We start from the raw sequence: 27849 nt of genomic DNA, 5'->3' as shown, positions 1-27849 counted from the left end.
GGCAATGTTTGGCACGCAGCTTGCCAGGGTAAGCACCCTGGGGGGCCGTGCCAGTTTATTTACCTGCTGATGCGGCAGGTTCGGCCGATCGCGGCCCCCACTCGCTGCGGTTTGCCGTCCCGGGACAATGGGGGCAGCGAGAAGTGGCGCGGGCGAGGGATGTGCTGGCCGCGGCTTCCTGCCACCCCCATTGGCCCGGGACGGCGAACCGCGGCCAGTGGGGGCCGCGATCGGCCGAACCTTCCGCGTCAGCAGGTAAATAAACTGGCCCGGCCCGCCAGGGCGCTTACCCTGGCGAGCCACGTGCCGAACGTTGCCGATCCCTGGTTTATACATTACCATATTAACAATCTTCAAAGAATGGAACTTGCTCACTTGATAGCTAAATATAAATCTACATTTCATTCATTACCAATACATGAGCTTTGTGTACATGGGGGAAGAAAGGAGAATGGAAGTACATAATGCTATGTTTGTACACAATGCATCTTTTATACTGAAAGGTTGGTTGTTGATGCACAAACTAAAATCAAAATATTCTTCTAGCTTATTGGCATCGAAGGCAATTTCACAGAGTGCAAATTTGAGGAACAAAAAGTACATATACTGTTATATTACAAATTGGGTTCATAGCAGAAATTCAACCCTTGAGTAGCCGTCTTTGTGCAACATGGAAAAGACTCACAAATCATTAAAGTGGGGGAACTAGCTGCTGTTGGAAGACAGCAGTATTAATAACAAGTTCATTCTTTTCAACTGTGAGCTTATTCCTATTCCTCCAAAAGCATGTTAAAAGTTCAGTGAACTTTTGTCTATGTAAAAAACAAAAAAAGGGTTGCGGTTAGTGGTCTTTAATGTACTGTTGATCAATGTAGGCAGCCAACTAAGGTGGTGGTTGGCTGCTTTTTAAGAATACTTTTGTTGTATACATTGGTTATTTGAAGTAGTTGGAGCCTGGCTAACTTAGGAATTACACATTAAGTACAGTGAGACCCCATGATGTAAAAGCACAGAATAACATTTTTTCAAAATATATAGTTCAGTGACAGATCCTTGGGAGAGCTGCTTTATATATATATAAAAGTCTATAATTCAGGGCTGTGAAGTTTTTTTGTTTTGTTTTTAAAGGATGTTTGCATACTGTCTGCTCCATGAAGCTACAGCAAACCTATATCTACATGCTAGGGAAAGGATCTTCATGTTTTAAGACTGTCACTTTTTTCCAGATACGGTATGAAGCCAAGATGTTTGCATGTGCATAGTACAAGCAAATATTTTGGCAAGCCTATTTTGTTGTTTCCTTACACTTATTAGCAGTTGCATTGTTCCCAAGTATTACCTACAATGTCATGATCAGCTCTCCTACCAACACATTAGATTTATAAAAGACCTAAGGGAAGTATCGAAATGCAGTAGCTGGGTTCCAGATGTATAAACAAATACTGCCTCCTGCATAGTACAGCAAGTTTGTTAGACTCAGAGTAAAGAACACTCCTTCCCGGGATGTTTAGCACAGACCAAATATGGGCTTCAGCTATTAAAATATAACAATTCTTGAAATCTGAACAGCCCTAAGCACAGGTTAATCTAAATTGAAGGTCCGTGACTCATAATCCACAGCATTATGTGTTAGTAAATAACAGCATACAAATCTTGTACAATACCAGGTCTGTGTGGCATAAGGAAGCCATAATCTCCTGTAGGTTATAAAGAGCATCTCTGATCTATGCTTCAGACAGGCTTTCTAAATTTAGTTTGAAGGACAGCAGGAGTGATGGGCATGTCCTTCAACTTTTAATAGGCAGTGTGAGAAGGTCTGTTTCTATTTGAGGTATAGCATGCTCATTAGCAATCAACAATAGCTATATGAGATACTTATTTATATTCCTGTAGTCAGGGCCCCCCCAGTGCTGTACAAACATGAAGTAAGAAGTCCCTGCTCCAATGAGCTTACAGCCTTGGTGGTTCTAAAATGAACAACAGCTTCAAGTCCGGGCTGCTCCAGTAAAGAGGGTGATGATAGAGAACATTGGTGAGCCACAGTCTAATGACGGTGCCATTTTAATCACTGACAGGAAAGGGTGTCATCATCAGATCTCGTTATAAGCAGGCAATTGCTGGGCATTGCCATGGCAGAAAGCAGGGATGGTTTAACTTTACATAGGGACACTGGGTATTGCTGTTGGCTTCTTTTCCTGTCCCTTATAAAATCTCTTGCTTGGGTACGATGGTCTGAGGCAGTATTTTCACTACGGCCTCTGGCCCTGCGGTTGGGCCTAGTTTGTAGTCTTCGCTTCCTGTGCTGGTAGACGGAGAAGGAAGGGATGTTTCTGGAGATGCTGCAAGGGAGAAAAATAAAAACAAAGAATTAAAACATATTGGGAGACCATGTTTTTAATAGCGCGGTACCTGGTTAAAGACACCAAAGTAGAGTCGCAAGAATCAAGATGGTGGGGTAGATGCAAGTTCATGAATAGCACTAAATGTAGTACATAAGCATAGTTTCTTGACTATCTTGAGTTGTCTTTATGAAACAACTGAAGATGTGCTAGCTTTAATACCTTTTTTCATAACAAAATTTCAAATTTTTTTTATTAGATCATTGTATTTAGGAAATGACTCTTTGGTAGTGGGGACCATGTAAGTTCCTAAGTGTCTGAGCCCCTCAGTCTTTAACACATTTATTCTCACAATACCTCTGCAAGATAGGGAAGTGCTAATAGCCTCATTTTAATAACCTGTTCTTAGTGTTCTTCAGCAACTACTCTCAACACACTGCATAAGGGAAGTAAGTCTCATCATCCCCATTTCACAGATGGGGGAACTGAGGCATCGAGAGACTAAATGAATTGTCCGAGGTGCCACATGCGATCTGAGGAACTGAATCCAGCTCTCGACTCGCAGCAAAACACTTGGGAGGACAGGTGGTACCAAAATGGGGTGGTAGCCTGTTGTGAATGCAGGTAGCCTCTTCCCCCTTTCACTTTATGATCAGGGACTTGGTGGAGGGTGGCTTATTAGGAGTTTCACCAAGCAACGTACTGCATTGCCTTATAAATAGTACTTGGGAAACTGTGTTCCCACTTCAAAGTGCTGATCTCTAATTAGAGCAATGGCTCTCATATTGTGCTCTGTGAACCAGTGGTAAGCTGCAGAGTGCTAACTGGTCACATGATGCTGGCTCTCCTTGTTGTGCCTAGCTGTTAAACAGCATCGAAAATTGAGCTAAACTATCTTCCAGACATTATTGCTAATTACTTTTCCAGGCACACATTTGCTGTCGTTGCTACGAGACAGGAAATGTGAGTATGAGCGGAAGAGGTGGTTTGTGGGAATGGGGAGGGCCAGTTGTCCACAGCGTTTCTATTAAGTTGGAAAAAATGTAAGTGGGACAGAAGTAGGGCCATTTGCCAATTCAGTGAATACCAACCTTAAGCTACCATGAAAGGAATAATAAAATCAGTTGCCTAATAATGGGCTTTCTTAAAAAACCTCAACAAAAGTTTACTGGAAGCTTTAAAGATTCTACACCTAGGAACTGGCCTTTCGCGCAGGATGAATGATATAATTTCTACTTTGCTCACCATTTACTTTGCATGTAATAAAACAGATCGCACTGGCTGCTGTGTGCCCTACTTTCTGAAAGTTTACACTTCTACCTTTGCGCATATAAAATAGCGTTGCCCGTGCTTCTGCTTTTTATTGAGAGTCTCGTGCTATTTGGTGGCCTTAAAATCCCTGCTCCTGGATTCAGCTTTCATGTATAAAAAGTAAGTTTCTTGTCCTCGTGGTTGTGGAAGAAACCTGGGAAATGTGTAACCTAAAGGTGCAAAAACTAGAAGGCACATAAAAAGGACCTGGAATGTATTTTTAAAATCTCATAATTTGGAGGGATAGGGTGGGGGGTGACTCATGATTTTTGAATGCTTGGGGTGTTGATTGTGAATATTCTCTTAAATTATAAGTGGAATGATGACACTGTCATAATAGGGCATAGTGAGATGTAAGGCCCAGTGCATCTTGGACCTATGTCTAAAGTTCTCCCCTTGCCTTCAGTGGCAGTTTTGCCAGGAAGGATCCTGAGGTTTGGACCCCTCTTTTGTCTTCTGCTGCTGGATCTAACACGACAGGTCCCATTTAGCCCCACAAAGTCTAAGCGTGATGCTTAAATAATCAAACTAAGTTTATAGGCCCAGCAGCTTCCTACCCAATCCCCGCACTATGCCTGCCAATAGCATAAAGATGGACACCTACGGTTTGGAACTGTGTGAATCACAGAACTCATGTTTGTTAAAGCTGCGTGTCCTGGCAGAGGTTCCAGGTCGAGGTTGGAAGGTCCTGATTGGTACTGTACATCAAGAGTGGTTCCTGCATAGGAGCATGGAAAAGAAGTCATTCTCCCCATCGTTATTAAACTAAAAACCAGCAGAAGCATTCCGATGACCCGAGGCATGTCACATATTTGTACAGGGAGTGGAAGAATTGCTTGTAGCGGGATGACCAGGAGAACTATATCCCCAATTTCCTCAGTCGCCTGTGTTCCCTCCTCCTGCTCCCCTCTCTCCTGGGGCACCCCACCATTTCCAACTATGCCACTGTCTGCTTAGTTACCTAAAATACCTTGATTTCTGCTGCTCCCAGCTCCAGCATTTTGGCTACTCCTCCGTGGCAATGGCTGACCACACTGTTTGCAGGTGCCCCCAGTTCAGCCCTGAATATGATGTTCTCACAAGGTTACAATTTACTTTTTGTATTAATACAAAATGTTGTACCCTTGGAGGTGTGTGTGGGGGGGGGGGTCAGTTCCATCCATGCGCTAATGAAAAAAGGTCAGATCCTCAGCTAATATGAATCACCATAGCTCCATCACCTTCAGTACAGCTATGCCAATTTATATCAACCTCTGATCTGGCTCCAAAGTCTCTTAAATTTGATCAATTTGAAAAGTTCCTGGGGCATCCCTAAATATGGCATTGGTGCTAGGACTGTTGTTAAGGCCTTTGAAATACTCACGGTTTTCAAGGCATGCAGGTAAGAAAGAGGGTCTCAGTGGGGTCGTACCTCCCAGAAGCATTTCTTGCAGCAAGCTGTCAATCCTCGCCACGCCAAAGAGTTTCATGAATTGGACCTGCTCTATCATTTGCCAGGTGATGCTCTGGAGTGGCGGCAGGAGGAGAAGAATGTCGCTGAACCGCCCTCGAGAGTCGTACTGCCGGTCGTTGATGTAATCCTCCAGGTTGACCTGCACCTGGAATCGCATGTTCTTCACCTTCCCAGGCTCACTCAGGCCTTTACAGTCTGGGAGGTAGAAAGATACAGACAATTTACACCCATCCACACACACACAAGCTGGAACAGCTCTGTCAATCATCCAGACTCTAGAAGAAAAGATTAAATACACCTCTATGGCAAGTGACTTTTTTTAAAAAAAATTTCTCCTTTAGCCTAGAAGTTGGAATGTCTCCAGAGGAACGTGGCAGCTCAATGTTAATCTGTCAATAGTTCACATCCCACAGAGAGCAGAGCAATGTCTAAAGGGAATGGTAGGAAAATAGGAGTTTGGTTCCTGCGGGTAGGATGATTAACAAGCATGGGGGGTGGGTATCAGAGGCCAGGGGAGGCTAAGCCTCCCCTAACCCAGGCCTATAGCCCCTCCCACACACTGTCCCGCCATCCCTCTCCCCTGAAGATGTCAGGGTGGCCTGGAGCTCAGGGCTCGGGCCCACCAGCGGCCGGCCCACCAGGGGCAGCTCAGGCTGGAGCTGGCCAGTAGCCTGGTGCTGGGGCCGGCCTGGGGGTTGGGCAGGCCAGCACGGCTGGAGCAGGCCGGCCAGTGGCTTGGGGTGGCTGGGGCAGGCCAGTCAGGGCGCTTCCGGCTGCAGGAGCAGGGGCTCTGGGCTCCTCCGGCTATGGGGGTTGTGGCCTCAGGTGGAAGGGATGGGGCCGGTGGGCTAGCCTCCCTGAAGGGGGGGGGTTCACCTGCCACCCATGTTAACAAGCAAAGGCAAAGACAGGAAAAACAGGAGCTTAAAATTATTTATGCCCCAAAAGAAGTGGGCGAAGTGCTGAGGACCCAGCCACTGTCATTGAATTTAGTGCATGCTTGGCCTTCCTGAAAACCAGGCCACTTCCTTTGGGGCATAAATATGAATGTAGGGGCCTGTCTTTTATTGTTCAAAATCATGGCCAGGATTTTTAGGTAAAACAAAGGGTGTTCCTTGGGGTGGAGAGGCCTGTGGGGAAATAGATTGTGAAGGTGGAGCCGAGAAACAGCTGTTGTATGAATGCCTCGTGTAAATGTAGAGATTTTCAATAGATTCCCCGTAGATTTTCTAGTTAAATTCAGAATCTTTCCCCCTATCTTCAAAGCACTCCACAGCCTGGGCACAGGAAATCTGAAAGATTATTTTAAAGCTTCAGGATAAAAACTGCAGTTGACAACTCCCCTCCTTTGGCACAATGGAACTCTCAACAATAAGAATAAAGCTCATCTGTGTGGGGGAGACACAACTTTCTCGGGGGGCTGGTCTGAGACTGCGGCATGAATTCCCCCAGTAACTAAAGACCTTCCCACACCGTACCAATTTCCATTTCTGCTGCAAAGCACATTTCTTTGACTTGCCTTCTTTAACATCAAAACAAAGCAACAACTATATTTATAGTTAAAAAAAAAAAAAAACTAAGACACACCCACTGTACAAGCTTCTCACCTCGGGAGAGGCTGAGAGAACAAACAACGTGTGACAGCTGTGTAGTCACATTTCTTAATGCAATACTGGCAGGTGCTCAGATACTACAGTGATGAGCTCAGTATAAAAACCTATGTAGAACAGTAAAGGGAAATCGGGATCAAAAACTATCTATCCTACGTAGTGAAAATAATCCTGAATGGATTTTGGAGCCATCCAGTGCATGCTTCATGAGAGACCATCTTATCGTCCTAGGGGACTTCAACTGTGCAAATATCTTTGTGGGAATGGCACAGTAACCTGAAAGGGCTAACTGCGGGATCACACAAGAAAAGATAATGCTCAGGGCACCTCAAACCACAGACTGGGTCTGAAATACACTGCCCTGCTGGACTAGGAAAGAGGCTTTGTATACTGTAACTAATGGAGACGGTACTTCTGGTATCTGCCTTAGCTTTTGCAGCGTATAAGTCTAGATGTGATATGCAGCGCATTTCTATTATTTTAATTGGATTTTCTCTGTATGTTCCTAACAAATCTTTTCTTACTCCAATCCAGGTGGTTTTAGGCTGTTTGGAAATTTCATACAGACTGTCCCAAAGAATTGAAGCAACTTTCAATGTTTAAGGAGAGGTAGGTAGGGCTGGGTGCCTGCAGTTTAGTCTGTTCAGGACAGTCATGAAGATTATGGACTAAGGAGACCTCTTCCATTAGGTATGTTGCTTCAAGGCTGCAGCCCTCCAGATACACAGGAAACGGCTCAGGGCCATGATGAGAAATGAGTTGAAGACACATACGGTGACAGGTAAGTGCCAATAGAAGAATGTCTCATTTGGAGTTGGCCAAGGTTCAGTTCTCCAGCTGTAAAATGGGGATAAAAGCACTTCTCTGACTCAGAGGAGTGTTGTGAAGGGCTCAGATAGTACAGTAATGGGGGCCATGTGAGTAAAAGATAGGTGTGGGGGAAGGGACAGAAGGATGGATGGATCGCACTCAGCAAGGGGTTATAGTAAAAACACAACTGTTCAAGACCATGTGAGCTAGGAAAGCAGCAGGTCTCTAAAGTTCTACTGCAGGCCATGCCTTTGATGTGCACTCCTCTCTTCTTGTATGCGAGGTGGCCCCATCCTATCCCCTTCATTCATGGTTTGCTCTTTGTATTATTCCCCCTGTTGAGTCTAGCCCAGCGTTCAGCAACTTTTGGTCAAACAACTCAACTCTAATAAGTGATAAGACACCAAACGAGTGTTATTTTTTAGAGCCCCGCCCATTTGCAATGCTCTCACAAACCCTGGAATGTGTCTTCATTTGTCTCCCTTGGAGCCTACTCCAAAGCCACTGAAGGCAGCGGAAAGACTCCCATTCGTTCTGACGGGCTTCAGATCAGGCCCTAATTTCCCGGTCTCTTTTCCCCAAATCTTTTCTTTATTCTGTCATTTTGTACTCTGAGCGTGAGACGTTGCAGCATCCTTCCTGATGTTGACGGAAACTGCAGGCAATCAACACTTCTCATGGCCTAACCATTTGTGAATTTTATGCTCCCTCCCAGCCCTGATTTAATCCCCATTCTGTTGCTTGGTTAATTCACAGAAAAATTAAATATAGGCATGCATGTCCTCATTTTCTATTGATACACATCACTAAGTGAGGCCAAACTCTGGAAGCAGCTCAGTTCCTGCAGGTTCTGTAAGGTTTTGCATGTCTCTCGGGCTGGAGCTAATGCTCTGCAAATAATAGAGATGTCTGCAGGAAAAGACCAGTTTTAGCTTGCCTGCTAATGCACTGCTAAGCATTACTCCTTTACAGCTGAGAGCCAACTGGAAAGCGTAACTGCAGCCTGGGAGCTGTCATTAGTAGCCAAGATAGAATACAGATTCTGGGATTCCTAATCCTTGACCTAATGACAAATCCCATCATTTCTGCTTTAATACTTACAAACCTTGCAATTAGGCTTCTTAGGAGAGATGAGGGAATGGAGCACCACAAAATGGAGGAGGATCAACAATACTAGCATTTTTAAGAAATGCCATAAATGATCCATTTTTTTTCTCCCCAGACCGGACCCCTCACTCCACCCATTTATGTGCCATTTTATTTCTATCAAGATTCTTCTCTTGGAATCCCACGATCTGCCACTGATGATAGCGGTTTGGTAAATCTGAGACACTTACCTGGGTCAAAAAATATGATTGCTTTGAGGCACGCATACTCATTGTCATCAACCTGGATGTCACGTAAGGGCTTTACCAACTCATCCAGGATTCGAATGGCTACGCGAGCAATTTCCAGTTCTGGGCAGTGCATTGGAATGATGAAATCATTTCCTGAGGAGATGAAAAAACATCAGTATCAGCCATTTACACCAGTTCTTTGGACATGGTGCATTACAAAATCACCCATTTCTTCAGACACCGACAGCCATATTTGCAGAATGCAGCACATGATTATGGATAATCTTGCCTGTTTTTAGATGATAGAAGAAAACACCATCTTAAATTACAAGGAAATATCTATCTAATCTAAATTTGTTCTAATCTCTCTTTAGTATTTCTAAGGGACCTATCACCTTACTTTCTAGGCATCAGTGTCTAAGGGGATGTCTACATCACAAAGTGACAGGGTGATGGTAGCATGGTATGCATACCTGTGTCAGCTGTAATTTAGCTAGCACAGGTAACAATAGCAGTGTAGACGTGGCGGCACATGTTAGCAAGCAAAGTACTTATCCAGGGACCTCAGGGGGCTTGGATTCTGGTTGCTAGCCTGTGCTGAAACTGGTGCCACCACGTCTACACTGCTATTGTTACTCATGCTAGCTAGATTAAAGCTGACCTGGGTATGCCTACCCACGCTGCAATCACACCTTCCCTTTGCAGTGTGGACAGAGCCAAAATGCTGAGTAGAACAGTGAGCATTCACTATGCATTAGCAGAGGTAACATTTACATGCTGTCTCTAACTAAAGCATCATTTTAATTTTCTGACTATTCCAGCTCCAGCACAAATACATTGAACCAAAACTCAAGGCCTCCAAGACCCATGTATGAGTCTCCCCACCTGGTCTGGAGATAAGGAGTGATCTCTTGTCTCTGCGGTATTTCTCCCCTTGCTTTTTCCTTGAGCCAGTACCAAGCTATCCATGAGTCTGGGGATCTATGCAGTGGGAGTTCTATGGGGCCGAGAGGATGCATCTCTCCACTGGCTCTGTGGCATTTCCCTGGCAGGACAGCACAGCCCTGGGCAGTAACGATCCTCCTTAAAGAGGGCTCCTATGGAAACTACTGACTGTGGAAGTCCTATCAGAGCGGCTCTCTTAGAGCACCACTGCTGTTAGGCAGCATAGGGTAGCTGGGCTCCTGCTGATCCTTCAGTATCTGTGCAGATCCTGGTAATACCTGGGGTCTGGGAACCAGCCTCATGACCCCAGCCTTGTTCCCCCCTCAATGGACCATGGGGAAGAAAGCACCTCACAGAGAATCTCATGGAGATTTTCTCGCCCTTAGTCCTATGGGTTTTTCCTTGGGATGCAAAGATAAGGCCCTGAATTTAAGGGGTGACAATTGCAGTCTTTAAGTACCTACTTGGGGAACAAATATTTAATAATGGGCTCTTCAATCTATCAGAGAAAGGTATATCAGGATCCAATGGCTGGAAGTTGAAGTTAGACAAATTCAGACTGAAAATAAGGCATACATTTTGAACAGTGACAGTAATTAATCATTGGAACAATTTACCAAGGATCATAGTGGATTCTCCATCACTGACAATTTTTAAATCAAGATTGGATGTGTTTCTAAAAGCTCTGCTTTAGGAATTATTTTGGGGAAGTTCTATGGCCTGTATTATACAGGAGGTCAGACTAGATGATCACAATGGTCCCTTCTGGCTATGGAATCGATAATAATAATATATGGAGATATACCTATCTCATAGAGCTGGAAGGGACCTTGAAAGGTCATTGAGTCTAGCCCCCTGCCTTCACTAGCAGGACCAAGTACTGATTTTGCCCCAGATCCCTAAGTGGCCCCCTCAAGGATTGAACTCACAACCCTGCGTTTAGGAGGCTAATGCTCAAACCACTGAGCTATCCCTCCCCCTTGTGGGGAATGTGGAACAATAATTTATTGTACAAGTCAATTAGATACTCAGCGGCATAAACCTAACAGAGAGCAAAGCATGCAGGTTTCTTCCTCCAAACTCATTGTAAGTCTGCCCTCCAGTGTTCCAAAGCTGGGTTGCCACAAGGCTTATTGTGCCTAAATTTAAACCTGGAGGGAAGCAAAATCGAGTAGCTTTATATCGACATTCTAGCAGTGCTATAGAAGCAGAGGGGTGGAAGGTGCATGTTTGCATGTAATTTGGTGTCATTCTGTAACTGAAGTTATCATGTCAGTGGGCCACAGTTTAGTTTGTATTTATTTATTTTTCTTAGTCATAACAAAAAAATTTCATCCTAGCAGCCTAAATTATCAACACAGTTTGTTGGCTAAAATACAATGATGATCTTGCCTATTTATATATTGTCTGACATCCAGAAAGTTCCCCAAACTCTTTGGTTTACAAACAGATGTACAAGCTCTATGGAGAGAGGACTTTATCCACCATGGCAGTGCGGCCACCTCTGGAGAAAAGTAGCAACAATTTAACAGCATAAAGCATAACAGGTGAAATATATCTTAGCTAGCTGAATGCAAGAGGAATTGCAGATGGGTCGGATACATAATAATTATCCAGCATGTAAATCTGTGCAAACTTCAAAGCAAGAATGAATTATATTATTTTACCTAATAATAGAAAATCTGTATATGGTATTGACCGTTTAGCAACTCCCAGGAGTAGGTGCTCTCCTGCATGGGCTCTTAGCAAGACAACCTGCAGATTACAGGAAAGAAACAGAGCGTATTACACTTCAACAGCAGACAGAGGAACAGTCGGATGATTGATGTGTAGAGAATGGGGAAAATTCTGCTTTCATTTAAATCAGTGCAAATCTGGAATAGCTCCACTGTAGTCAATGGAATTACTCCTGGGATAATTGAGAGCAAAATCTGACACTAACTTGACTATACTTTGACTCTTTAGATGTTAGAAGCATTACATTTACAAAACATTAAAGCAAAACTCATTTTGCAAAGCAAGAACAAAGGAGAACATGTTTTATTTGATATTGCCCTGGAAACAGTGGCTCTTGGACCCTTCTACCAGCAGATGATGTTAGAAAAAATACAACCTCCCTTTTGACCCATCATTCCCAGTGCTGGCTCAGCTGATCATATGCAATATTTTTCTTGTCTTCAGTGGGTGGCAATCATTTCTAATTAATTAGTAATAACAAAAGCCTGGCCCTTTAAAATTCCACCACTCCTGCAAGGAATTTCTTGCTCTACATGGTGAATTCTATTGAATATCACCCAATTTGATGTTAAAGGGCAGGGACTATGTTTATATTAAATAAATATATTAAATATAAATGGCTTGAGGGAGTGACAGAGTCAGAGCCCTATTTCACCTGGTCATCCAGTGGAAGTTCACAGAATGCTGGGATATATTTCGCCCATTCGACAAGGGCTAAAAGCTGCTGTTTCATGGACTCACACACATCATTGATGGTTGCAACCTTCTTCATCGCAATATCAGCACTGTGCACTGGACTCAGAGCTGAGTACTGAAAGAAAAACAAAGTAGAATTTGTACGTAGAACAGGCTTAAGTGTTGCTTTGTTGAACAACATGCCTGGTCAAGTAGAGTCTAATAAGTGTTTCCTACATATCACGGGATTTATGGTTAACACGGGGTTTCTATAAAGCCATTAATTTTGTCCTATCTCAAATATAACGTTTGACATTCACAGTGATTTGAAGAGAGCTGTATGTTTGATCCAGTGTTGAACACCAATGACGCAAGAATGTTTGCAGTCTCCACCGGGTGGCGCTGTGTCACAACAGAGGCCTAGTGACTTGAGCAGCACAAGAGGCACAGTGACTTGAGCAGCTAATTGTCAGTGTGTTTTACAACCGACTCCTCTGACTTGACGAAGGGATTTTCTTTCTTTTGATCAAAAGCACAGGATCTGAGCGCCCTGCTAATTATTTAATATGGCAGACCCAAAGAAGCAGCTCAATCAGCTCACCCAGCCTCCCAAGCAGCAGCTTGTTATAAAATACAAACACCCCCATGCATCAATCTCCCTACCTCTTTTACAAGGTCAGTGGCGACAAATGGGCCCAGCGGTGTTAACTAAGGACTTGTTTGGGCCTCGCAAACCCAGGTGTGAATCTGCAATGTGCTAGCTTGCCATCCAGAAACGTCGTTTGTGGGCACTGCTGCAGCACACTAAAACGTCCATAGGGCCCTTTGATGAATACGTTATTGCACTTCAGATTCACGCCCGGGCCCCCACTTCCTCTGTAGACAAGCCCTGAAAGGCGAAGCTCTCTAATGCATGTTGTGAAGGCAGCAATTCTTGAAGAAGTGAAAACATTTTTATATGTGAAGAAAATCTGCACCAGGTGTGTGGAAGAAAAGGACCGTTTGTATTGGAAATTAAAAGGATGCCCTTAGTTGTTTGTTGTTGTTTTCTTAACTCAAACTGGAGCATGTGGTAAGGGAAGAGGAAGGAAGGAGAAGATGATAGGCTTCCCTCAGTATAAATGCAAGATCTGTAAATGTAAGAGCATTATTAGGGTAACAATTGTAGAAGAGCAAAGAGCTAATAAACTGGGATTTAAACCCAACGCTCCTAAATTCCTAACAAGTTATATACTGTACCTACAGGAATTTCTTCATGCATCATTGAAATGCAGCCACCTCTGGGGTGAAACAAAGCAAATGAAGTGGACAGCAAGGCAACGCAGCAATTTAGGATAAGAAACGAAGAAGACTACCATATCCTACTGGACCGCCATGAGGAATTGGTAGGCGGAATGTAATTGCTCAGACCTGTAGCCAGGACGTAGATGCTAGGGTCCAGATCCTCAAAGCAATTTAGGCTTCCTGATTTCAGCGAAAGTTAGGAAATCTAACTACCTTTGTGGATCTGACCCTAGTTGCCCAACTCTTGCAATAGTTGCGATGGGATCTTTAATGTCTTCAAGTTGGCAGGAATTCAGTTTTGTGTCTCAGCTGAAATATGGCACCTCCAGTAGTACAACACTCCCTATAAGGATGCTTGGGCACTGGTTCAGCAATGACCCAGAGAGAACATGAGAAAATCATTAATATTGCTTCTTGTTGCAATTAGTTGTTCCATTTAAGTGCCATCCAAGGACTGAGTAGACTCATCCTTGCTTACTTGGACAAGTTCACAGTCCGAAGTGGCTATAAAACCCTTCTAATAATGCTTGTCAATGTGTTTCATACCTGCTGTGCCATAGCCTCAGCCTGGGTCAGTACAGTGATTGACAGGGATCCATTGTCCTCGTAGCTACTCCTGCGAATGCTAATCCTGTCCCGTTCATTCTGCACAGCTTCAAAGAGAGAAAGAATGACAGTCATGTGATGCATTAGAGATTGCCTTTCCCTGCCATCACTGGTGGTGGCTATTTACTATCATCGAGAACTCTGCAATTTGCTAGTCGTTTTATGAATCAATAAAGACATACTATTCAAACTGTCAACAGTTTAAGTAGAGAGACAAGGTGGGTGAGCAAATATCTTTTATTGGACCACTCTCTCATCGACAAACAGTATTACATCACTCACCTTGTCTCTCTAATATCCTGGGATCAACGCGGCTACCACAGCACTGCATACAGCAATTTAAATAGTTATTTTAATGTTAGTAACAATTTTATGAGTATGTTGCATAGGGGGCAAAAAGATTACCGGCTGCAATGGCTTCTCTAATGAGTGTTCCAGCATGTCCTACCTGTAGGAGAGCACATGTGTGACATGCCCTTCAGTTTCAGGGCCTACTTCTGCTACTAAATCCATATGGACAGACCCTTGCACCCACATGGAGTAGTTCCAGTGGTAGTTATTATTTGTATTATGGTAGAACCTAGAGTCTCCCACTGAGATTGGAGCCCCATTGTAACCCACAGTAAGAGACAACCCCCTGCCTTAAAGAACTCGCAATCTAAATAGACATTAGAAAATAGTCAAGGATGGAAGGGAAAATAGGGGTATAGAGAGATGATGTGACTTCCCCAAGATCACCCTGCAGGTTAGTGGAAGAGTCAGGAATATAAACTTGTGTGCCCGGGTCCCATTGTCTCCAAACTATCCCCAAAGTGTTTCACAAAGTCAACCGTTTGTCTCTCTCACCAGCAGAAGCTGGTCCAATAAAAGATATTGCCTCTCCCACCTTGTCTCATACAAATCGGAGCAGAAGTGGGTGGGAAATCAGAGCCAGGGAGAAAAAATGTGGCCAAGAGTTGACAACATGAAGAAATACAGGCAGGCGGGTCCAGATGCCAAGAGCTGCAGAAGAGGCGACTCATGAAGTAAGAGTGGCGAGCAAGAGTAAGAGAGGATGGTGCAAGATGAGCAGAGCAAGCTGGCAGGGGTGTAGAGAGAGAGATTAAGAGCCTCATCCAAAGGCTGAAGAAATCAATGGGAATCTTTTCATTGATTTCAATGGTCTGTAGATCACGCTCTAAGCCCATGAGATTTGATGCAGAAACGCCATGGAACATTTGAAAATCTGGGAAGAGACTTCTGAATGGGACCCTGAAATGAATAGGAAGTTGTTTGAGGTTTGCGTGATGTGGTCCCATTTCTCAGTGGTTTGTGTCCCCTATTGCCACACCCTATTGTTAGTCTCTAAGGTGCCACAAGTACTCCTGTTCTTTTTGCGGATTCAGACTAACACGGCTGCTACTCTGAAACCATCACCCCATTTGCCGCACTCACACCACCGGGAGAAATGTTGTGTGATGTGCCTATGGAGGGTTACTTTATTTCTGTCCTGTTCTATACACAGTCTTATCCACACTCATCACCGTAGTATCTGAGCTCCTTCCAGCAGCGCATTAAGAAACGTGGCTACATCTCTGCCACATGTTGTTTGTTTTCTCATCCTCTCCCCAGAGTGAGAAGCGTGTGCAGTGGAGTGTCTTGTTTTGGTAGGTGTTTTGTTGTTGTTTTAATGCATAGATGTGGTGCTCTGTGTTTGGTAGAGAAGGCAAGGTCAAAGAAGTGTGCCTTGCTCTTGGAGCAGAAAGCAGTGAGGTCTGTGATGGTCCTTAAAGGGTAAGAACTTGGCCATGTTCCTCTAGTTGCACATGTGACAATGGAAAATCCAGTCTGGGCCTCTGCAGCAGGAGAACTCAGCAACGATTGTACTGTATTTCCTGGTACTGGGACTCGGTCTCCAGGATGATTTCCCAGTGATGGGGTTGGGGTGAGGAAGAGCAGCAATCATCTCTATGATCACTGCATTAAAGAAACCCACGGATTCTGTAACCCTCCCCATAAAAGACCAGCAGACTTGTTCATGATGCTGATCGTTCCGTAGAAGAGATCACGCCTACTCAATGGACTATCTACCAAACGAGGATGCTGGTGCATAACTAAGGAAGTAAATAAAGAAAAGATTTATTTCAAATTCTGGTTGAGGGACACACACAAATGATCGCTGCAAGAACATTTCAAAGTGTCCCATTAATAACAGCAACATAACTCCCCTTTGGAAACATTCTTCCCTTCGTACACAAGGGGAAACAATTCCCAGATCATAAATTGTCAGACATTCAGCAACTTGTTCAGACACTTGCGAAAGTTTCTCAGTTGAGAAAGTATCACACTGTCTGCCAGGATTTTCTTTCTAGACAGACAGACAAACCCACTCTCATCTGCTGGATACAACTGCACTGACCTTTCAGCTCTGGGCTCTACCACTCAGTGTGCTGCAAAAGAAAATGAATGGACTGATACCTGGCTTTACAATCGAAAGCAGTAAGAAAATCACAACTGGCCTTGGATGGGGTTCTTTGGTTCATAGAGTGTTTATCTATGGGTTTATCGCAGCCTCACAGCTTTGGGTCCCCACTGTTTAATAGTGACAGAACAAGGAGTAATGGTCTCAAGTTGCAGTGGGGGAGGTTTAGATTGGATATTAGGAAAAACTTTTTCACTAGGAGGGTGGTGAAGCACGGGTTACCTAGGGAGGTGGTGGAATCTTCGTCCTTAGAGGTTTTTAAGGTCAGGCTTGACAAAGCCCTGGCTGGGATGATTTGGTTGGGGATTGGTCCTGCTTCGAGCAGGGGGTTGGACTAGATGACCTCCTGAGGTCCCTTCCAACCCTGATATTCTATGATTCTAAGCATCAAATCTCTAATGGGAAGAGCTACTGCCTTCAATGACAGCAGCCAAACACCACAAAGGAATCCTGTTTATAATGCTGAGCGCCATACTCTGCTCACACAGAGAAACCCAAGTGCTTGCTTGGCTGACGTTTTGTCATCCCAGGTGAGTGCTCAAACTACTGGGCTGGAGTCAGTATCTTTTGCTCTGGCCTACTGAATATTTAATTATTTATGCAAAGAGAAATAACTGCAACAGGAGCACTTGAGAAAGCCTGAGGCTATAGCCCGATGGGTAGGGTGCTCCTCTGGAATGTGGGAGACCTGAGTGCAAGTCTCTGCAGATGAGACATTTGTGTTTAGATCTTCCACTCGCCAGGTGAGTTGGCCCTTCTGGGGAGTCTCATGTTTTTTCATGAAAAATTTCCAACGGGCTCGGTCCCTTCCAGTGAGGAAGGACATCAAATTCTGAAACTTCAACATTTTTCATGTAATGGAATTTTTCTGACCAGCCCTAGATTCAGTTGAAAATTGCCATTCTTGTTTTCAAAATGGAATTTTCACCCTCTGGCAGCTGGTTCATAAGGCTCATTTGCCGAACCGGGGGGAACTTATTTGCAAATACATTTTTTCCCATGGCTCAACCAGACTTAGCAACTCTTGACCCTTGAACTTTGTTAAGTACATTGGGATACAATTTGTTTGCAAGATGCTCTGCAAAATAAAATACTCTAACTGTAGGGTATTTGACTACTGAATAAAAGCCCAGCCAATGAAAAAAAAAATCTCCCCTTTCTTTGCAAACAGAAACTAGCTGTGCAAACGGTCTGTTCTACTCTGAGCACAGAAAGCAGGTAAAGTAATAGAGTAACAAGTGGCTTTGCTGAGAATTACAGCTCCCTTTAATTTCTGCATCAGTTTAGCCTGCGGCACTCTGTTCCCACACTATGGACTAGCTGCAGCAACGAACAATCTGTGCAATAAGCATACGCGAGGAAAGATCCTGAGCAAAGACTCAACAGTATCCTGACAGTTCATACATTTTGGCACAGTACGGCTCAGAAATTCAATCCATGGTTTCTTAAAGCTCAGGGAGCAGCAAGGTTTAGCACGTAACAATAGTACAGTACATCTCTACCTACTCCTACGGACATGTTTGAAATCAAAACTCCCTTTGATTACATACCGGGATGACGCAGATGGGCAGACTAGGTTTAACTCTAGCAAGCAAGGGTTCTGCTGCCATTCTTGATATAATATATTAACCCCCTTGGACATTGCAAGTTTATATTATATAACTATATGTTGTAAACTCCCTGGGACAGGCTCTTTTTTGTCACATGTATGGACAGTGGCTAGCACAATAGGAATGTTCCTTAGGACTCCCAGGAGTTGCTGCAATGCAAATATTAAATAATAATATTGTACCCAACCATGTTCTCCTAATTATCCCTTTACCCATCAGTTTAAAAGATACCAGCTAAGGATTAGCTGGATGGCGCTTGAATAAAAAAGCAGAATCCATGAAGATGTTTCATTAGCCTATGGAAAGAGTTGTGCTTTCCTATTTATCTTATTTACTTCCTTGTCTTTTTTTTTTTTTTTTTTTTTTTGGGGGGGGGGCATTTCAAAAGGTTTTGCTTAAAAGCCACTCATGTCCTTAAAATACCAGACCGTTTAGGAGCAGCTAGCTGTACACTAAGATGCTATCAGAGTGGGCGAGTGGCAATGAGTGACAAGCCTTTGAAATGTATTTAGGTGCCTAACTCCCATTGGCACCTTTGAGGATCTGGGCCATACTGACCAAATGTTACCCTCCGTTCGGCAGCCTGAGTAAAACGAGTGTGGGGGTTTCTTCCTTTTAGGCAGAAAAATGACGGGTGCTCTTATGGGGGTCTCAATGAAAAGACCGAAGACCAGGGCCGGCCTTTGAGGTGGGCGATACGGGTCCCCGCCCAGGGCAGCCCGCCCAAGTGGGGGCCGTGCGCAGGGTTTCCCACCTGACCTGCTGCCGAGAGGCCAGCTGGGCTGATGGAGGCGTGGGGGAGCGGGAGAGATGACCAGCCTTGGAGCCAGGTGACTCCTCCGGAGCAGGGGTTCCCCTCTTCTGCTCTGCTCCTCATGTACAGCCGCTGCTGTTCCTGTGTTCCCGCACCCTGCCTTCTTCCTGGAGTCGCCCCTGGCCACTCCGGACTGGGAGCGTCCTCCTGTCCACTCTGCGGAGGGGGGCTGATGGCGGGGTGTCCCCCTCCCCTGCACCCGTGTACCCAATTTCCACTAAGCTGGGGTGACAGGACAGGGGGAATCTGTGTGTGCTGCTGCCTCTCTGGGTCCAGCGCTGCTGGCAGCTGCTTGTGTCTGAATAAGCCTAGTTCAGGCTCCTGACCCTCAGTGCTTTCTGAAAGAGACAGCGCACTCCCCCACTCAGGCACACACACACTCCTTCACCCAGTCCCCCCAACACACACACCAGGGCTCCCTGTATCCAGGGCACTTCCCACCTGGGCTGTGCTGAAGCATCAGGAGCTGCTGCTCTCCTGCCGCAGGGAGAGTGACCTGGATGCAGGAAGCCCTGACCTCGCACCTTGATTCCCCTCCCCTCTCACAGGCCCCTAGGGCTGCACGGGGTGGGGGAGCAGCAGTCCAGTGTAGGAGGCGAGCAGCAATGCCAGTTGCTTTGGGCATCCAGGTCAGGTTCCCCACGTGAGTGCAGGAGGGGGATGCAAGGTTCAGGGGAAAAGGGGTCACAGTGCAGGGATTAGGGGCTCAGAGGGGAGGTGCAGGGGGTAGGAGTAAAAGGGGCACTGTGCAGGGGGTAGGGGCACAGGTGGGGACAGGTGTTGGGGTGAATGGGGCACAGTGCAGGGGTTAGGGACTCAGGAGGGGACAGGTGTTGGGGGGCAGGGGCAGGGGTTTGGGTGAAGGGGGTATGCACAGTGCAGGAGTTAGGGGCACAGGAGGGGCAGGGGTTGGGGTGAAGGGGGCACAGTGCAGGGGTTAGGGACTCAGGGGGGAGGTGCAGGAGGTAGGAGTGAAGGGGGCACAGTGCAGGGGGTAGGAGTGAAGGGGGCACAGTGCAGGGTGTAGGGGCACAGGTGGGGACAGGTGTTGGGTACAGGAGGGGGCAGAGGTTGGGAGTGAAGGGGGTGTAGCGATTCGGGGTGCAGGAGGGGGAGCAGGCATTGGGGTGAAGGGGGCACAATGCAGGGGATAGGGAGGAAGGCAGGGTGGAGCACATGGGAAGCCCTTGGGGGCCAGGGGCAATGGGGGGGGGTGCCATGTCCACGGAGGCCAGGGGCACCAAAATGCAAGTGCGCCCAGGGTGCCATTTTCCCTAAGGCCGGCCCTGCCAAAGACTGAAAAGATGTGGAGACCGAACTCCCTTGGAGGTGGCTAAAGTACTTTGGTGGCGAGGAAGCGCAGGCTGCTCAAGATGTACCTGGGCTGCAGAGAAGTCTTCAGGCTCCAGGGCACATTTCACAGACAGTAAATTCATGTTAAGGAAAATATTATCCTATGAAAAGAAACAGTATCTCCCTCCAGACCCTCCTCGATGTGGAAGAAAGCTGCTGTTACTGGTAGTTTTCCAGCCTTGTCATGAGACTGGAGATTCCAGAGCTCACACCAGTTTCTTACTGCCAAGTGGAAACTGGGTACATCTTGAAGGCCTTGCATCAGGGCTTAAATTCAGCTGGAACTGTCCAGAGCAGAGCTCCAGTAAATATTGTCAAACTGGGGGGAGCCCTGGCATGCCCCAGGGGCTAAAGCCCCAAATCCCATTGCACCCCGCAGGGCGAAAGCCCTGAGGCTCCGGGAGGTACTGGGGGAGAATTTAAGCCCTGCCTTGCAGCATTTGTCAGGACAGAGAGACGATGGGGCACTCGGTAGGGCGCTCGATAGAACCACTTGCCTGCCCTCCTGACCCAACTATATTAAGAGCCAAGAAGGTGAAAGGAGCCAATCAGTGACAGGATAAATATTTTCTGTTATCTACCCTGTTCAGAAATACAGTATTTGGCTCTAGAGAATTTGAGTTTGCTGTGTAGGTCTTCCCTCTTTTGGGGGGCAGGGGATAACAGTGTACACTGCATGATTCCCATACAAAAGAGTCACTGGAATATTGTGTAATGCTTAGGTACTGTGTGTACACATCCCTTCTAGGACCTGGGCCGCCCCCTCAGTAACACGGGGAGCACCTTCTCTTTTAAAAAAATGATAATGCCTATTTCTTAGATGGGGCTTTTCATCAGTTGATCTCCGCAATCTTTAACGCATTTCTCCTCACAACCCCCTTGGGAGGGAGGGAAGCATATTATCCCCATTGTACAGATCAGGGACTGAGGCCCAGAGGAGCTAAGTGTCCCAAGGTCACACAGAACATCCATGGGAGAGTAGAGGATTGAGCCCAAATCCTTCACATCCCAAACCCGTGCCCAACCACTGGGCCATTCTTTTCCCTTAAAAGACTACCGTATTCTACCATAGGGGGTTGGCGCCATTTCTGTACAACCCTGGGCTGTTCTTATCTAAAGGCAGATGTGAGAAGATCCGATGCTCCAAAGCCTGGCTTTCATAATTTTATTGCAGCTGTAGGATACCTACATTTGAGTTACATGCTAAACGTTATCGTCCATTCACAGGTGTATCAGGAAAAGTCAGCACTGATTGCAGCATGCAGAAGAAATCTCACCGTCCACCGTCTTAGAAAGCCAGTCATGAAATCAACTAGAAACAAGCTTTGCTGAATTTTACACTACAATCGGTAAGGAACTTTTTGCAGCAATCAAACTTGGGGCTTGAGCCTGGAAATCCAACTCACCCACGTAGCCCTGTTGTGTTGAATGGACCTTCTCATGTGAGTAATGATTACACATGTGAGGAGGGTTGGAGGAATGGGCTATATAACCAAACCACACCACTTATTTTATAGAGGTCCCATAAAGCTAAATAAACCCATTAATATTCCCATAATGATCAGCTCCCTTTAAAAGAACTGAATTGTTCCTTGTTTATCTCACACAAGTTTCCAATATAGATTTTATGGCACATATTTCAGTACTTCCCGCACACACTGATAAGGTCTATCTTCTAGTGTAAGTGGATGGTACAGAATGACTTTCTCAAGGTGATGTTGTTGTTATCACTAAAAGTACCTAAGAAGCCATCGCATAACACATCTAACGTAGTTAATATTTTACATACTATGAAATCAAGCGATTGCTACATGGTAACTGCATTGCAATATTTATTATGCTTGTAAAAATAGGGGAGAGGTCAATCTGAAATGCTGCATGTGGCTGTGATGGCTGAAAGGCTGGTACTCCAAAAAATGGATGGCCCCAGCAATCCAAACATCAGGCTTGGAATTTGCATTGGAGTTGGCAGACTTGTACAAAGGGCCAAATCCAGTGCAGTATCCCACAGCCACCTGTAGCCTACTCTTTCCAGGAGACGTTTGTTCCACAGTTAGGGCAAGACTCAGATACTCCAAGACCACACATTTACTTGCCCCTTGAATAGTTGCTCAAGACACGTTTCAAATATTGGCAGAACCTGAAATTGCATCAAATTGTCTTCTCTGGGGTGAGTGCCTAAGGGCTTGCCTACAGGGCAATTGAATGCGTGGCAAGCCAGAGTGTGACTCCACAACGCACTAGCCTGCTGGGCATGAAGGGCACATCTACACAGCAAAAAACGGCCTGTGGCAGCCAGTTGCAGAGCCCAGGTCAACTGATTGCAGTGTGGACGTTTGGGCTTGGATTTGAGCCCAGGCTCTGAAAGTTGGCGAGGGGCAGGTTCTCCAGCCTGAGCCCGAACATCTACACTGTTAGTTTTAGCCCCGTACCAAAAGCCAGAGTCCGTTGACCTAGCCTCAGACTTACTGCCGCAGGTTTTATTTTGCTGTATTGACGTAGCGGGAGTCACTGTGTGGAGCCTGCTACAGCCCACACGAAGTTCCCTAGCGTGCGTTGACACACATCTGTAGCAACATCCACAACATCACTAAAACATGACAAGCTCATGTGCTGTGGATTCACACCCTGGCTTGCTGTGCACTAAGTCACCATGTAAACAAGCCCATAGTCACAGGACTAGGGCCATGAGGGGATGTTACTGGTCTACGTGCACTGAGATTTTCCGGGTTGCTGTCAGTGTTGATAGCGTGGAGGAACATCCTTTACCTGTAGGGCTCTATGCTTGGCATTATTCGCAAAGGGCAGCAGAATACCTGAGGCTCAGAATACCTGAGGCAGGAGATCTGGGTTCCAATTCTAGATCTGCCACTAATGTGCTGAATAGCCTTTGTCAAGTAGCTTTCGTTGCCATTGAAACACCACCTTTCCACAAAAAAACCTTTCGTCAAAATAACTCTGACCAGCTGTAATCATTTCCCAACCAGCTAGAGGAATGGAAAAAGCATAAGAGCAGAGCAGATGTGAAGAGAGACCTCAGCTGAGTCATAGACAGACCTCCTGACCGAAATGAGAAATGCAATTCCCTCAAGGCCCCCGATACACTTCCTACCAAGGGGAAATCCACAGCTCAGGCCCCGGTGGTTGAACAATGCCTGCCCCAGACCGTTCCTGATTAATATAATGACTGACACTGCAGCAGACCAACCTGTGCTGACTCTAACAGCTGAGCAGGAATATGGGGCGAAGTCTCTATATTGTGTGTTGTTAGTGTCTGAACCCACATTGTCACACTCAGCCTGTGAAAGCTTTACTCCCCTTCAGACTTTACTAGCGTCTCTCATTAATCCCGGTCTATCACCCTGCAATTATAATATCAACCAACCCACAGGTGAAGTGATAGGGTGGAATAGACAACTCTTGTTTTACAGCCAAAGAACAAAGGAATAGTGCATTGGGGAATGGGCAAAGCTGTAGTCTCATTTGGGTTTCCTTCAGCCCACTACCCATCCAAAAGAGCTCTGCCACCTATGCTTGCCCCTGTCAGAGTCCGTCAGTGCACACAGTGATGTCTGGAGTGGAAGTCAGTGCTGCAGACACAGCAGAAAGAGAAACCAACCTTCTGATGGCAGCAGCTGCTGGGTGATGAAAGGAAGGGTATGCCCAGAACTTTTCAATAATGAGGCGGGAGGGAAGGAACCTTGCCATGGGACCCTGATTACTGCTTAAGCCTGTGTCCCTGAAGAGACAAACAGGGAATTTGTTATAGCTACAACCAACATGCCCTGGCATGCTTGAACTATCCTGACTGTGGAAAGCACAAATCAAACTAAATACGTTCTCCATCTGACACAGAAGAGAGAGCTTAAATCGTTAGAGCCGGCCTGGACCTTTCTTCCATCAGGAGCGCATTGAATGTGCTAGCCAATCAGAATCCAGGCAGATTGCAAAGCACTGCACCTATTGGGCTCCTGAATAAATAGTGCTGTGTTCGTCATCCTTGTAGTGGAATTGCAACAAACAGACCTTATTTCCCAAACCTTTCTGTCCTTGCTCCATTGCCACACAAGCTAGAACGGGAAACAGAACACATGAGTCATGAGTGTGCACCAACCTGAAATCCAATAAATAAAAGTGTCAACATTGATTCCATCTCAGCAGCAGCAAACCCATCACTTTCCATAGAAGTTTAGGCAAAAACTCCCGTTTAATAAACATCCATCCAAGTTAATTGTTCTATAACAGTCAGCATCCTCATTTAGCTTTGCCATTCTTGGAATGATCTCAATAAGCCAACTGGAGGTCCTGAAGCAAGTGCGTGTGTGTGTGTGCAGACTGACAACTATAAGTTACACAATAATGAATCTGGCAAGGAGATCTGGTGACATCTGGTGAGCTTTCACAATCTTCTGATCCACAGTAACAAATTGACCCTTTCTGTTGCCTGGCCTGAGCAGAAGAGTCTGATTTTTCAAAAGGCCTGAACCCGACTTCTGATGTTGTAGGTGTGATTTTGCACCTGCAACTAAACTGCACTATCCATGTAACTGCCTGCTTTCTGAGTACAGTGAGGAATAGAAGACACATGAATGCATTCAGCTGTGTCTGCAATTACTTGTGGGAGCCAAATTATGGCCATAGAATCTGAACTTTTTGTTTCAAAATCAGGCAGAAAAGATGTGAAAACTACAGCTAAGAACCAAGTTATGAATGTTTTGAACCACTAAGCAAGAAAGCCCTGGATACCTGCCTAGAAAAAGAAATTGAAGTGAATAATAATAATAATAATATAAATATAATCCTTTCTACTTCTGCACATGCCCTTTATCAGAGGAACCCAAGGAATTTTACAAACATTAATGCTTTCCCTCAAAGGGGTATTGAGGGCTTAAATATTAACTCTATTTACAGATTGGTAAACTGAGTCCCACAAAATTCAAAGCTGGGATTTTCAAAGGAGTTGAAAGGAGTTAGACTCTTATTGACATTTAGGGCTTGTCTACACTTCTGCTTAAGTCGATGTAACTACCGCTAAAGTCGATGTAAGTTACATTGACTTACAGACTTACAGCGGTGCCTACACCACGCTGTGATGCTCTTCCGCCAACAGAGCTTCCGCCTCTCATCGAGGTGGAGTAATTACGTCGATGGGAAAGCGCTCTCCCACCGACATAGCGCATCTTTACTAGACACGCTACATCAGCACAGCTGCATCGACGCAGCATGGTAGTGAAGACAAGCCCTCAGGGCGATATGGGCACTTTACTCTCTACACTTAAACACACTTACTCTACACTTCAAATTTATATTGACCTAGCTATGTCACACCCCGGAGCACCATAGTTAAGCCGATCTCACCTCGGTGCAGACGTGGCTAGGATGGTCAATGGAACAATTCTTCCATCGACCTAGCTACTGCCACTCGAGGAGATGGAGTTCCCATAGTGACAGAAAAAAACCCTTCTATCCATGTAGGAAGCGTCGATGCTACAGTGCTGCAGTGGCACAGCTACGGCTCTGGAACTATACTGCTGATGTGCCTGTAGTGTAGACAAGCCCTTGGCCTTCTTTGAAAATTCCAGCCAATATAAATGGATGCAAGGTTACACCAAGTCAGTGCCAGGGCTAAAAACAGCCCCCAGTGTCCTGATTCCTAAGCATTAGATACACTTCCTCCTTTAGTGTAAGGTAAAGTGTACAGTGGTAGAAAACTTACATGGAAGCATTGTGAAAGAAAACAGGGATCAAAGCTTCGCCTACCCAAAGCTGTTACATCAGGAATGAGAACGAATGTGAAAATTACAGTAGGGCATATTCATTTGATCTCAACACCTAATCACATCCCATTCTCCTGTGTAAATTCCATCAGTGACCTAAGAACCCTTTCCCTCTGTCAGCAACCTCAGAGCAATTCTCCACTACAGACATTCAACTAGTGTCCTGAGAACCTCTAAGCACGCTCTGTTCTCCTTTCTGTCACTTCGATCTGCAGCCTGAAAACTTCTAGTCACATTCTGTTATCTCCAGCCAATTCTACCAATGAACTAAGAATATTTAATGCCTTTCAACTAACCATCCTTTTCAACTAACCAATCTATATATCCTGCTGCATTCTCCTAAGCCAGTTCAACCAGCAACCTGAGAATGTCTGGTCACATTTTAGTCTCCCACATCAGTTCCTTGAATGACTTGAAACTTGTAATCTCTCCAAAACTGCTCAGGAACATGTTCACAGCCCCAACTCTCAGGAATCAAAATTAACAGAAGAGGTAGACTCTTGGCTTCAGGGTTAAAGGCCCTTTAAATAAAAAGTGAACATTTAGGAAACAACAAAAGGATGGTTAAAGGTAAGGGAAAATGGTTATATCCCAGTGCCTTTGCCCCACAATTTCAGATGCTGCTTACTCTATGGTCATTAAAGTGTGTTATTAAAATGTACTTCATATTATACAGGTTTTTAAAATAGTGCTCTATTGTCAGAGATTCTACAGTAGGATTTTCAGAAGTGCTCAATTTTGGCCTAATTTTGCTCTGTTTGAAGTCAATGAGACTTTTACCATTTACTAATTCTTTAAGCCAAATTCTTTAGTTTGAAGTATACACTCATTTTGGGTGTCATTCAGATGAGATGTAAAACCAAGATCAGAAATCCAATGACACTTTTCACAAAAACAGGTGGCAGCCTTAGGCTCTGGCAAATGCCAGTTTGGATAACAACATCCTGGTTCCCTAAATCCCAAAATTCCAGTTTGACAAAACCAGATCTGCTTGGGAAATAAGACTGGGTTCGATGAATTTCTCAACTTCTTAAAATGTCAAGAAATACCGTTTTGAAATTTTCAGAATATTTCATGTTGACATTTTTAAAATGTCAAATTCCAGTTTTTGTGGTTTGAAATGACTTTTAAATTAAAAATTTAATCTAATTAGTCCAGAAAAAGTTGAACTCAAACACTCATTACATTTTACATGTAGCGGGGTGTTCACCCCACTCCTGCCCTGAGGGGGTTAAAGCAGCCCTGGAGAGGGCTGTGGCGGAGAAATGCTAGGCTGATTGGGGGAAGCAGCCACGTGTGGGGCCACAACCCCATCAGGCCACAGCTGTCCCTATAAGAGGGCTGAGGGCCAGAGACTGAAAAAGGCATTCTCTCTCTAGCTTTGTGAGAGAGAAGGACCTGGCTGCCTGGGAAGCTGAGGAGGGTACCTAGGGTGGAGCAGTGCTGGGAACAGGGCCGGCTCCAGGTTTTTTGCAGCCCGAAGCAAAAAAAAAAAAAAAAAAAGGGCCGGAGTGCCACCCCTTGAAAAGTGCTGCCCCAAGCACATGCTTGGGACGCTGGTGCCTAGCAAAGCCCCGGCTGCAGGCAGGGCCGGCTCCAGGCACCAGGCAACCAAGCTGGTGCTTGGGGCGGCACCTGGAGGGGGGGCGGCGCGGTGCTCCGGCCGCCGGGGAGAGCGGGGCCACAGCCGGGGCTCGCCGCCCTGCCCCCGGCGCTCTGGCCGCCGG

At 45.5% G+C, this 27849-nt stretch overlaps 1 protein-coding gene across 1 annotated transcript in view; it reads right to left on the bottom strand.

Moving 5' to 3' along the window:
• Positions 1–1772: 1772 nt before the first annotated feature.
• Positions 1773–27849, bottom strand: part of LOC113409560 (hepatocyte nuclear factor 4-beta-like) — a 38831-nt gene continuing 12754 nt past the window's right edge. Inside the window, exons 2-8 of the mRNA XM_026663614.1 lie at positions 14048–14154; positions 12198–12353; positions 11473–11560; positions 8861–9013; positions 5062–5298; positions 4255–4368; positions 1773–2339 (exon numbers count right to left, since the gene is read on the bottom strand). Of these exons, the coding sequence (XP_026519399.1) occupies positions 2203–2339; positions 4255–4368; positions 5062–5298; positions 8861–9013; positions 11473–11560; positions 12198–12353; positions 14048–14154 (992 nt within the window). The 3' untranslated portion in view covers positions 1773–2202. The remainder of the gene's footprint in view (positions 2340–4254; positions 4369–5061; positions 5299–8860; positions 9014–11472; positions 11561–12197; positions 12354–14047; positions 14155–27849) is intronic.

This window comes from Terrapene carolina, unplaced genomic scaffold (assembly GCF_002925995.2).
Source record: "Terrapene carolina triunguis isolate 2854851 unplaced genomic scaffold, T_m_triunguis-2.0 Scaffold33891, whole genome shotgun sequence".
NCBI classification, from domain to species: Eukaryota; Metazoa; Chordata; order Testudines; family Emydidae; genus Terrapene; species Terrapene triunguis.
Note: the sequence above shows the minus strand (reverse complement) of the source record. Positions and strands in the feature narration are given on the sequence as shown.